Raw genomic sequence first — 12,161 nt, 5'->3', positions numbered from 1 at the left:
TGGTGATCATAATCACCAGTACCAGTCATCATAATCGGCAACATCGGCCTTGAAAAAAATCCAATGCCGGTATAGGTACTGTTGGCACGATATCAAAATATTATATTGGTTTCTGACGATATTTATGTTTGGAGTGTGAAACTTTAAAAAGAAAGCCCCTTGTGATGATTGAAGGCAGCATATTCAACCAATGTTTTATCGTCAAAGCGTCAATGGGAAGGTGCGTGCGTGCGTGCGCCAGTGGCCACCATTATGTCCTTCAAAATGCAATAAAAGTCACAATCGTACTGTAAAAAGGACCCAGTGTTAAAAAAGATTAACTGCATTTTATTGATTTTATCTCATAGCATAGTTTACATTTCACTGTGCATTACACATACTAGAAACTGATTTACAGTATTTTTTTACACTACAATATATAAACAATATATATGTATTACACTATAAAATATACATTCTAAAACCGTTTAAAACTGCAGTTTAAAACATACAAAATAAGAATAACAAAGTGACAGAATAAAGGTTAATAGCTTAGTTATGTAAGTGCTAGAGTGAAAATTAGTTTATATACCTAATTTATGCGCCGTCTCACAATGGTGTCATGCATGGTAAAAAACCCCACCTACATCCTCATAACGCGTCACATCCATGACGGTCTTATTTTCAACGTGAAGCACCGAAGAATGAATCAGGCTTTAATCACTAAAACACAGCCAGACAGCCTCCTGTTGTGTTTAGCTGCCAACAAAGTGCCATAGAAACTGTTAAAAACTGCAAAAAAATATATATACTTTATTTAATTATACATTCTCCAATTTTTTTGAATAGAGTTCAAATGCACTTGTTATTTTCTTGTCAAGGATACTTTAGTAGTATGTTTTAGCGACACCCCTTGCAGCTTCCGTTGTCATTACAGCATTTTAATACGGAAGGAACGCTGATAAAGTAATGCTGCAGGATTCTCCTAAAGCGCCCGAGGATATTTTGTACACGCATCATCAGAAACTGTATTTATTACAATACATAAATATATGCTTTTCCAATATATTTCCGATGCCTTTGTCTCTATATGGCTTTGAATGAAAATAATGCTTTTTGTGTTTAGAGAAAACTACATTCACGTGGAATCGTTATTGTGAAAAATATATCAGTGAAAGATTATATAAAAATATAACTTTTCTTTCATTGAAAAAGTTACACATTTGGCACTACTATCCTGGAATCCTAATTTTGGGCATGAAAAGGTTTTAACATTTTCTAATATTTTTCAAAAATCGGCAAGCTCACAACACATTACAGTGTATGGTAAGCGTGTAAGGGTACTTTACCCACGTTTACTATAATCTCATATGTCGCTGTATTCTATATACAGTATATATGATCTCTGTATTTTTTGTCGAGTCATAGTATGCTTGCTGATGTAATAAGGCAGAGAGAGTAAGCCAGTAGGTATCTTGTAACAAGAACTCATATCGCTTCAACTGAGGACAAATGGAAATGTCTCCTCAGCTGAGAATTCCACTACTTTAAAAACATGCAAATCTTTAGTGCTTCTCTTGTAACCATGTGCTTTTTCATGCATGTACCCTGCATTCGTGGTGTGGCCATGTGTTGTATGTTGCAGTAGGTCCATTGCAGAAGTCCACAATGATTTATTCCACATTGCAGCCAGTACTGCAGCTACTGAACTAGTTTGTTTCCGCCAACAGGAATTAATAAGGACACATTAATAATGCTCAAAGTGACATTATTGATGATCAAACAGTGATGATTAAACAATCACAAACGAAGTTGTCGTTGATAGGTTGCCGCTTATCTCATCTCTCTCCTCTCCCCTCCATCTCTTTCACGTTACAAATCGCCCCTCCTCCCCCTCGGCTCTCCCTCCTCTCCTCCTCCTCCAGGCGTGCTCTCTCGTTCTCCCTCATCCACTCGCCTCCCAGGTAGGCCAGCGTGTCCTCTGCCCGCCCCCGGTGCCTGGGCCTGGGGTCCAGGAGCAGCTGGAACAGGGAGCAGGCCAGAGGGGTGAAGCAGGCAAACTGTGGGGCCACGGGAGGCGCCTGGGAGTCTTTCTTGCTCAGCTCCTCTCCGTTCAAATTGTCCTTGTTGTTCTCCACGCTCCCCTCGCCCCACACGTCCAAGGCGTCGGCCGGGCCTGTGGCGCTGTGGAACCACTCGTGGTACTTCTGGTACGAGCGGTTGCCAGTGGTGGTCTCAGCCCACGGCAGGCCGCCGGTGAGCATGGCGTAGATGAGGATGCCCAGCGCCCAGCAGTCCGTGCTGGGGTCCACCGACGCCCACACTCGCTTCTTCTCCTCCTCTTCCGGCTTCTCGTCTTTGTTCTGCTCTTCGTCCGTGCCGCTCCAGCTGTCCGCGTTGCCCTTGGCCACCTCTGCTTCGGGGGAGCAGTAAGGGGAGCTGTACCAAACCTCAGGGACCTGTGTTCCCGTGGCTTTTACCTGGAGTTGGACAAGGGTGAAGGAAGCGCTTCATCAGCTCTTGCCGTATTTTCTTCTTGACTTATAGGCTCTTCGGTTTTATTGTAAAAAATTACAGTCTCACTAACCCATAAAATGGATAGATCAAGTTTTAAAACAAAATCTGAATATGTCAAATTGCAGAACGTTCTCACTATTGAAGAAATACAAGTATATTCTGGGATAGTCATCCCAGATCCCACCCGTAATTTTGGCATTCATGACGCTCCCATAATGACTATTAATAATAAGCATGGTACCCACCATGCCAAAGTCTCCCAGTTTGACCCAGCGGCAGGCTGCGTCGCAGAGGAAGATGTTCTCCGGTTTGAGGTCTCTGTGGACAAAGCCCAGGGAATGGAGGTGGGAGAGAGCTCCACAGAGCTGGGACACCACCCTCTGACAGCAGCCCTCCTCTATACCCACCTAGGGAACAGAAGGAAATCTAATTTAAAAGCCAACAGAACATGTACATATAGGCTATTAACTTTGAGAAAGATTGGTGACAGTCTTTTTGCTTATTTTACAAACCGAACCAAGAGGACCTGTCAAACCTCCATTTGGTTCCCTTTGTGAACTCTCAGAGTTATGGAGGCCTATGGGGGTCCTTGAAATGAAAAGGTTAAGAGAACCACTGCCCTAGACGTCTAGTGCAGTTTTACCTCGGGCTCAATGACCTCAAAGAGGTCTCCGAAGAGGCCGGCTTGCTGAGCAAAGACATAGTGTGAAGGGGTGTAGTACACGATGCCCAGGGCTCTGGTCAGAGACGGGTGGGTACAGAAGGACAGGGACAAGTTGTACTCCCTCAGGAAGGAGACGAGAGACGTAGAGTGACGGGGGAAGAACTTCAGGGCCATGGGAGTGCCTGGAGAAGCAAGAAGCCTTTTATTTGTCACTTACAACAAAAAGTTATAAGATAGGGAAGTCATGGAGAAAGGAGAGGTGAAAGAGATAAGAAGCCTCTATATCCCCCAGTTAGGAGTAGCTAATGTGGCCTGGGAAAAGGAAAGTCCTGGATCCTCTGCTTCAACTGTTAACCTCTGCGACCCGATGCCGGATAACGCAGATGAAGATGAATGTAAAATAAATAAAAACCATGCTGTGGACAACATCGTTTCTTCCTCACCTCTCTTCCTGTGCACAGCCAGCATGACCTTGCCATATGACCCTGCCCCTAGCAGTTTGATGACCTGGAAGTGGTCCGCAGTGTCCAGTGATGACAGAGCTTGGGACGACAGTTGACACAACTCATCCAGGAGCTTGTTGGCGGCCTGTCAGCGGGACATTGAAAGATCAGAATCAGGGTCATCGTGTAAAACAGTGGTTGAAAAAACAGTGGGTGAAATTCATTTTTGTGCGAGCTCCATTGATTCTATAAAAAGAAGAGAGAGAAGGGGGGGTGGGGGGTGGTGCAAGCGAAGGGATAAAAAAGAAGGAATAAAACAAAGACTTATTTTCATATTTACACATTCCAGCCAAAAGGTTATGTATTGTACATGAGATTTTGAATGCATGAGTATAGCAGCTAGCATTCTGTTCCTAAACATTTAGTGCAAGAAGAGTATCAGTGCGTGTACAATCATGAAGATCTGTGTTATTTTCTTTGAAGAGTTTTAGTGTAGAAACTATAAAGTGTTGAGTATAGTTATAGTTCTTTGACAGTGTGATACTGTCAAAATAATAGGATTTTAAGTGATCTGGAATGTAAACGTCTGGATTCCATGATTGCGACTGCGGAATCTAAAATGATTGTCTGGCCACGCTTGCGTAACTCACAGATGAATTGCATGCAGATGAATGGAAACTATTCTGGTGATTAGGCAAAGATAATTGCAACTATCTCAAATACTTCGCAGGCGATTATGTAATAATTGTGTCTATGTGGGGTACCGTGTGCGTGTACATGGCCCAACGAAAGTCAATTTGGAGGATTGGCGTGTCATGTAACCATTTAAATTCCCGTGGCGTTGTAATGAGAGGGACACACACGGGACAACAAGCGACCAGAAGGAATGCCAGACAGCTGTTTGGAACAGGTCACAGAGACATTGTCATGACGACCATTGTCATGGCAATGTTGACAACAACAAGTGAACCACATTTATAAACGTATCTGTTAATAGCCACACACACACACACACACACACACACACACACACACACACACACACACACACACACACACACACGACATGGAACACTGCATTCCATGTGGGAGTATCACTATCCGATGGATCTACTACAGTACACAGATACTGATCACTTCTCTATAGCTCTGGTTACACACTTTCAGTGTTTCATTTGAGTGATTTATTTATGGATGGATCCGATGGATGGAGCCTTGCATAATTCCTCCACCATCGGTGTGTGTGTGTAAATTAAATTCAGCATATAGCGCTCTGGAGAAAGGTCCTGCATAAATGCAGTCCATTTACCATTTTATTTATTTATGAATAATAGATCATATACGACACAGTGTTGTTTTCGTCGACTAAAACTATGACGAAAAATGTTCGTAGATGAATACTAAATGGAAACTAAATGAAAACTAAGCTATGATGACTAAAATTAAGACTAAATATATTGGCGATTTCGTTAACAAATAAAAACTGGACTAAAATGTTAGGAAGGGACTAGTGGACAAGAGATCCAGTATAAGTCAGTTTACATTTGGTTTGCATGCTGAAAATAGCCGATCTACAAGCTCACGCAACACGTTGTGAGCTTGTAGATCGGCTATTTTCAGCAAGTGTAAAAACAGTCATTACGACGGCATCAAGGCCCGCCAAAATACATTTTAGTCGACTAAATCAACTGTAGATTTAGTCAACGAAAATCTTATGATATTTAGTCGACTGAAACTAGACACCAAAACATTCCGGGTGACTAAAATGTGACTAAAACTAAATGAAAACTAGTCAAGAGACTATGACTAAAACTAAAATCAAAATTTGCTGCCAAAAACAACACTGCGACATACCTGACCCTTTCTTCACAAAACAGTCACAGAGCATGACACACTATAGGAGGTGGTCAGTCAGAGTGCAGCCAGTGGCATCCATGCAAACGGAATTAGCGTGCCAGCAGTAAACACCTACGCTAGTAAAGGCACATGTCAATTCTGTAAACCAGCCAAGGTGACATATTTGACTTCCAATGCAGCATTCATTTAAGGTCATACACAGTGTTCTGTACGGTTTGGGGAAGTAGGGTTTACATCTAACATGTTGAGCTTCCTTTAATGAGACGTGAAAAATGTTGACGAGGTCAAGGCGGTCTCGAAAGGGTTGGGTTTGGTGCTCAAAATTATATAGTACATACTAAATTAGAAAGTGTTGACAAACCATGTTTAATTCGATTCCTACAATTGATTCCTACATTTGAACAAAATGCACCTATACAGTATCTTTTCAGCTATGAGGTTAGCCCCTCAAAATGATAGTTATATTTTCAATATGTACAGATTATTATTTTTGATAGTATATTAACTTTAGACTGATGTTAGGGTCTTGGTTTACCAGGCTGTGATCCTAGTTTACTGAGGCACTACTCTGCATTTGATGTATGTGTTTACCTTGCTTATTGTAAGTTGCCATTTGTATTAGCATGAGCGTTGTGGCGTGAGTGACATACTGTAACAGGTCAAATGTGTACGCTGCACAGCAAAATCCCGTGTTAATGACAAGTCCATTTAAAGAAAATTCAGAGCTAACCACCTAAACCCTAGTCTATACTTAGTTGACCGGAGTCTCGCAGAGTCCCTCATGTTGTCCATCTACACTCATGTTGTCATGTTGTCCATCTACACTAAATAAACACTGTGTCTTCGCTGAAAATAGCTGTATGTACAAGCTCCCCACATCTCACAACATGATGCAAAGATCTGCTATTTCTTGAATGCAACACCCGAGCGCAAGAGTGCTAAATGACATGTCTTATTTTAGTTCTACTAGATCTCTTCTCCACTAGTCCCTCCCTAACATTTTAGTCTAGTTTTTTGACGGAATTGTCAATATATAATTTAGTCACCGTAGCTTAGTTTTTATTTAGTTTTCTTCAGTGAAAATAGGTAGTCGGCGAACAATTTTCATCACAGTTTTAGTCTGCGAAGTCAAAGTACAGTAAAAATGTTGAAGTATTTCTACTTTACTTGAGTATTACCAATTTCCAAAACTTTTACTTCTAATCCACTACATCTCAGCGGCAAATATTGTACTTTTACTCCACTATATTTATTTGAAAACTTTAGTTACTACTTTACTTTGTAGATTTGGATTATTATGACAAAACATCCAGTAACCACTTCAGCCCTAAAGTATACATTTCGGGCCATTTGAAAATAGCTGATCTGCAAGCTCACGATGCGACACATTGTGAGCTTGTACATCAACTATTTTCAAAAGATGTTTATACATTTCTACAGAATGAGTACTTTTACATTTAGTACTTTAAGTACATTTTGATGATGATGCCAATACTATTGTACTTTTACTCAAGTAGCCTACATTTTGAATTCCAGACTTCTACTTGTAACGGAGTAGTTCTACATTGCAGTATTGATGCTTTTACTTAGTAAAAACATTGAGTACATTTCCCACCACTGCTGTGTGGGGACGAATGCCAGCCGTCCCCACACACCATCCTGCTGAGTAGGACTTAAGGACTTAACACCTCGGTTATGTAACGGGGAGAGAGGAGTGATCATTTAACTCTGATAGAGTAAAAGTTGTAGGTGTATGCATATATGCGCGCATGTGTGTGCGAGCGCGTGTGTGCGTGCATGTGTGTGTGCGGTATGTGCTATGTGCGTATGTGGTTTACACCTGCGTGTGTGCGTGTATGTATTTTACACCTGTGCGTGTATGCGTGCGTGCATGTGTGTGTTGTGTGTGTGTTTACACCTGCTATATTTGAATGTGCAGCCTTTCGATTTTGTGAAACCCTGTTGACAAAATGTTGGCTACAAATTCTGTTTTTGCGCCATATATTAAGTTGACTGACAGTAGCTTATCCTCGGTCATAAAAATGGATGAGGTAAACATCGCCAAGGAATTTGTCCCACACGGGTTCCTACTGTACAAGCAAACCTTGGAAGTTGAAGATGTTATGTTTATACTTTAGATTTAGACTAAAGGTAATATAATATGTGTCCAAAACATTGGTTTCTATAGTGGAATTAAGTAACTGCCATGTTTAGGCTACTTGTACACTACAAAACCCTGACTTCATCTGACCTGATTGTTAATTTAACTCTGAGAGTGTCATTTTATTTGCATTCATATTTTTGCTTTGTGCATTTTTTGTATTAATTTGGCCTGCACTGTGATAAAAAATAATACAAAACATTTTCTACTAGAAGAAGACAATGTGACAGGAGTTGTCAAAGTGATGCGCTTTGGTATTGCACGTTTTAAGAAGCTTTGTCTGCTTAACTGCTTACAGTATGTCCGTAATTACTGAAATTAGTACTTATTTTACTTATCTCATGTCATCTTATTTTTTTATTATGAATGCATTATGAATGCATTATCATGTTAAAATATATATTTGTTTCAATATTTTTATCTTCACAGTTTTATGTGACATGATGAACAAAATATCTATTCTGTCTATTCTGGGTTCTGTTCATTCAGTTTTTTGGAAAACAGAACAAATATGACATATTATGATATCTGAATCTGTCGTTTGGCTAAAATCATTAAAAACTGCAGCCCTCTGTGCTTTCCTACACTGCTTACAGAGCCATGCAAAGAATTCACATGCAGTTAGTTACTGCGTACAGAACATGGATTCACAAGCATTTTATTCCTAAGAAAAGAGTTCAATTGCTTTTTGCATTCGAAGCAGTGAAAACAACACATTGTAGATACTAGATCCTTGTATTAAAAATATTCTAGTTTTTCCAGCACTTCTCGTCCGTGCAATCAAATAGGACATGTAGTGCTTTCCAAACAAAGTGCTTTGGAGATCATGTTAAAAACAGAAAAAAACATTGTGTGAGCAACCCACCAATTAAGTCAGATCATGTGACTTTGCACTTAATTTACTTGCATAATACAGTAAATTACATGCATTATGCATATATACAGTAAAATCACCAGTGTTTATTAATTATCCAGTATACAGTACAAATGTCAACAAACAGCACCATACAAGTCAAGTTTGTTGAATTTTGAGTTACAATTAACACAGAGGACGTCACACTGTGTGTGTGTGTGTGTGTGTGTGTGTGTGTGGCCTGAAAAGTTACCCTGCTTTTGTCCATTTGGTTCTATTTGTATTTTCGTGTGATGATTTTACTGTGCAAGTAAATTAAAGTAAGTGCACAACATACAAAGCATTTGGCTTGTTGAGTTGACACAGGTCAAATACCAATAGATAAATATCTGTATAGTTACTACTAGACAGACTATATTGCACTCACCGTCATTGTGAAGCCGTGGGGCGATCCCCTCTGTTGTCTGAGATGTGTGTTAATCACCAAGTTATGTCCTTCCGTTCACGCAGCAGGTGCTCTAGTCAGTGGCCATGAACACACATCTGCTGCAATGACAGAATTACTCCCAGCTCCCGCCACGCCACGGCGATCATAAAGGTTATCTATAGCAGCTGTGTGTGTGTGTGTGTGTTTGCGTTTGCGTACAGTTGGCTGTATGTAGGAGCCGGAGGTGGACTTTATTGCGTGGAGCAGCTGATCATGTCCTTTCTCTGGATACAGTAGATACAGTTGTAGCGAGGAGTTGTTTTTCGGGGTCCTGCTCACCTCACCCTGCTGCTGCTGCAGTGAAGAAGACGCTCTTCAAACTGTCAGACCCACCTTTTATTCTCATCGTAAATCTCTGCTCACCTCCTGTCTGTCTGTCTGTCTGTCTGTCTGTGTCTCTCTCTCTCTCCCCCCTCTCTCTCTCCCCCTCCCCTGGGATTGTCTGGCGGATTCAGCCGGCTGTAATGCAATGGAGCCAGCTCCTCCCAGTGGAGAGAGAGAGAGAGAGTGTGTGTGTGTGTGTGTGTGTGTGTGTGTGCTCGCGTGTGCGTGTGCTTGTGAGTGCGTGCTTGTCGGCGCGTGATGGGATCGGACAATATTTAGCAAGAATGTGTCACTCAGCAAATTAACACTTTCTCATCTCTCTCTCTCTCTCCCTCTGTCTGCATGCAAGCGCACACACACACACTCACTCGCACACACGTGCACTCACACACGCACGCGCACACTCTCGCTTGCACACACACACGCACACACCCCACAACCGAATGTGTCTCGTTCCCCTCTTTCACGCGACAACAGCTTGTGATGAGGTCGAAGGTCATGACCCCAGGACATACAGTACATCTTGACTTGAAGGTCGAAGCTGTCCTTCACTGTTCACACCTCCCTCCATTACGACCTCATGTAACCCTGCTCTCCCTCTCACCCCTCTGTCCATCCTCTCTCGCCCCACCTGCTCCTGTCTTGTGGCTCTTTTCAACAACTAAGTGAACGGTGCCGAGCCATGAAACGCTTTCCATACGCTCTGGCAGAGGTTCTCAAGCCTTTATGTATGGCAACAAGGACCCCCACATTGACACATGTTAGCACGAGGACCCACATTTAAAAAGATATGCCAGGGAACCCCATAAGTTACAGTTTACAACTATGTAATAATAGTAGCATCAGTGTTCATTTTATACTGATGAGAGCGTTGGTTCCAAGTGTACGCTCTTGGAGTTACATGACACTTCAGGGTCCATTTGCTTCCTAGAAATCAATCATTTGGCTGGAGTGGAGACCACATGACAACCCCCCCCCCCCCCCCCCCGGACCCCACTTTAAGAACCACTGCATTACGGCTCGGTTTCACATAATGTTCTCAGAACTTAATTTTGGCCCTGCTCAGGAGGAAGTTTTTTTTTTATCACGTAAAGTAAGCCTTGCCGAGCCATGTAGCCCATGGGGCAGGAACCTATCTCCTGTTTCGGTAGTGGGACTGCGTGAGACTGTTTGATGTACACCCGATGCATGATGCTAGTATGTCGCAGAGACTCACCCCCAATCCAACCCCTCATGCTGAGTACCAGGAGGGAGGCATTGGGTCAAATGGTATGACCCGCGGCCGAGAAATTGAACCCCGACTCAAGTTAGACACTCTAACCACAAGGCTGCTGAGCTGGAGCCTTCTTTAACGTCAAATTAACGTCACAGACCTGTGCTGCAGAAAGTTTCAGGTTATGGAATATTATAGGGTTACCCATTTGGATAACATTTTTATTGTCCTCTTTCTCTGTTACTCTCATTCACTCCCTTCTCTCTCCTGTCTCCTCCTGTCCTCCTGTTCTGTCTGCCACCCTCAATTTCTCTGCACCAATCTCTGTAAAGCCCCTTTTTGAGGGGCGCTATATATTCAGCTATAGTGTAGATTGTTGTCCTAATACAAACATTAAATGCCAATGACAATGAATGGAGAATTTACATCATATGTGTCTCAGCAAATCGTCTATTTTTGTGTTAACACAAACGTTAAATGCCATTGACAATGAATGGAAAATTTGCGCCATATATAGACGAGCAAATGCTAACACATTAAAGTCCCATCGACAATATCATCATACATCATGAAGATGTATGATGATAAGAGCGCCCCTAACATCACACGGTGTGATTTTTTTATACAGAGATCCCACTATATTGCCGTAAAGAAGATTCAGAATGGTTCTGCTTTTTTACATAGAACCAAACAAAGCCGTCATAATGCCACCCCTGTGTGTGTGTGTGTGTTTGTGTTTGCATAGCATTCCAGAATCGGAGGCGTGACGTCAGCAGCGTCTACTCTAGTGTGACATCCACATTGGGCAGTGAAATTGTTTCCTGAACAATAATGACAAGTATTGAGCTGCTTTTGCTAGCCATGCACATTAAACATTCCATCCCTGTCTGTCTGTCTGTCTGTCCCTCTTACACCGGCGTCGATTAATCTCTGTCACTGACTCACTGCCCCCAGCCCATGTCCGTACCTTTTATACAGAACAGATGGAATAACAGTGGAATTTACAGTGCAGTGCCCTAAAACGTTACCTAATTTTCTAAATTGTTACTACAGGGAAAACATGCACATGTACGTACATAGATTACTCTTTTTATTTTTTACTCGTTTTCTCTTTCTTGCAATCCTTATTCTATGCCTTTGTTTGCTGTGCTTGCTGTGATTGATGTTATCTATGCTGTTGCATTGTCTGAAGGAAACCAAACAAAACTAAGTTTTACTCTTATGTACCTCTACACAAGATGTAACAATAAAGTACAACCTTGAACAATGAACCTTGAAACAGCAGTGGTGGAAAAAGTCGTTTCCCCCCCCCCCCCCCGCCTCTCTCTCTGCCTCGGCTCTGCTTGGCCTCTCTGGGACTGTCTGTCGCACTCTTTCTAATTTACCTCTCCCGCCCTCTCGCTTTCATTTGACAAACTGGACAGCTGTAAATGTGAAACATCTTAATAGTGGAGGTGGAATGCTGTGGTAGCTTTGCTGCTTATGTCACAGAGAAGCCGCAAGCAGGACTGAACCGTGTGTGTTTAACACCTCCCATCCTCTTCACAAGCTCTTTCACGTTTTTTTTTGTTTACTCGTACTTGACTACATTTTGTTCTTACTTTATAAATGCAGAACGTTTACTTTACAACAGTTTCTACATTGTGGTATACTTCTGTTCTAC

General features: G+C 41.9%; 1 protein-coding gene across 1 annotated transcript; it reads right to left on the bottom strand.

Annotated features, from left to right (window-relative positions):
* Nucleotides 1–306: 306 nt before the first annotated feature.
* Nucleotides 307–11,865, bottom strand: LOC310859601 (serine/threonine-protein kinase SBK1). The gene is made up of 6 exons (XM_083766228.1): nucleotides 11,757–11,865; nucleotides 8,902–9,255; nucleotides 3,604–3,748; nucleotides 3,140–3,342; nucleotides 2,742–2,903; nucleotides 307–2,459 (listed from the first exon to the last, which is right to left on the bottom strand). Exons 2-6 carry the CDS (start codon nucleotides 8,905–8,907, stop codon nucleotides 1,818–1,820), a joined length of 1,158 nt encoding a protein of 385 aa, XP_083622354.1. The 5' UTR covers nucleotides 8,908–9,255; nucleotides 11,757–11,865; the 3' UTR covers nucleotides 307–1,817.
* Nucleotides 11,866–12,161: the final 296 nt, after the last annotated feature.

This window comes from Protomyctophum parallelum (genome assembly GCF_964188405.1).
Source record: "Protomyctophum parallelum genome assembly, chromosome: 1".
In the NCBI taxonomy this organism is placed as follows: Eukaryota; Metazoa; Chordata; class Actinopteri; order Myctophiformes; family Myctophidae; genus Protomyctophum; species Protomyctophum parallelum.
The sequence above is the reverse complement of the archived record's forward strand: the minus strand, read 5'-3'. Positions and strand labels throughout refer to the sequence as shown.

Excerpts from the sequence above, each read along its gene's own strand:
- LOC310859601 (XM_083766228.1), bottom strand. Across the intron at positions 3,343-3,603 it reads GGCTGTGCACAGGAAGAGAG|GCACTCCCATGGCCCTGAAG; the intron begins GTGAGGAAGAAA and ends TTGCTTCTCCAG. Across the intron at positions 2,460-2,741 it reads AACTGGGAGACTTTGGCATG|GTAAAAGCCACGGGAACACA; the intron begins GTGGGTACCATG and ends GTCCAACTCCAG.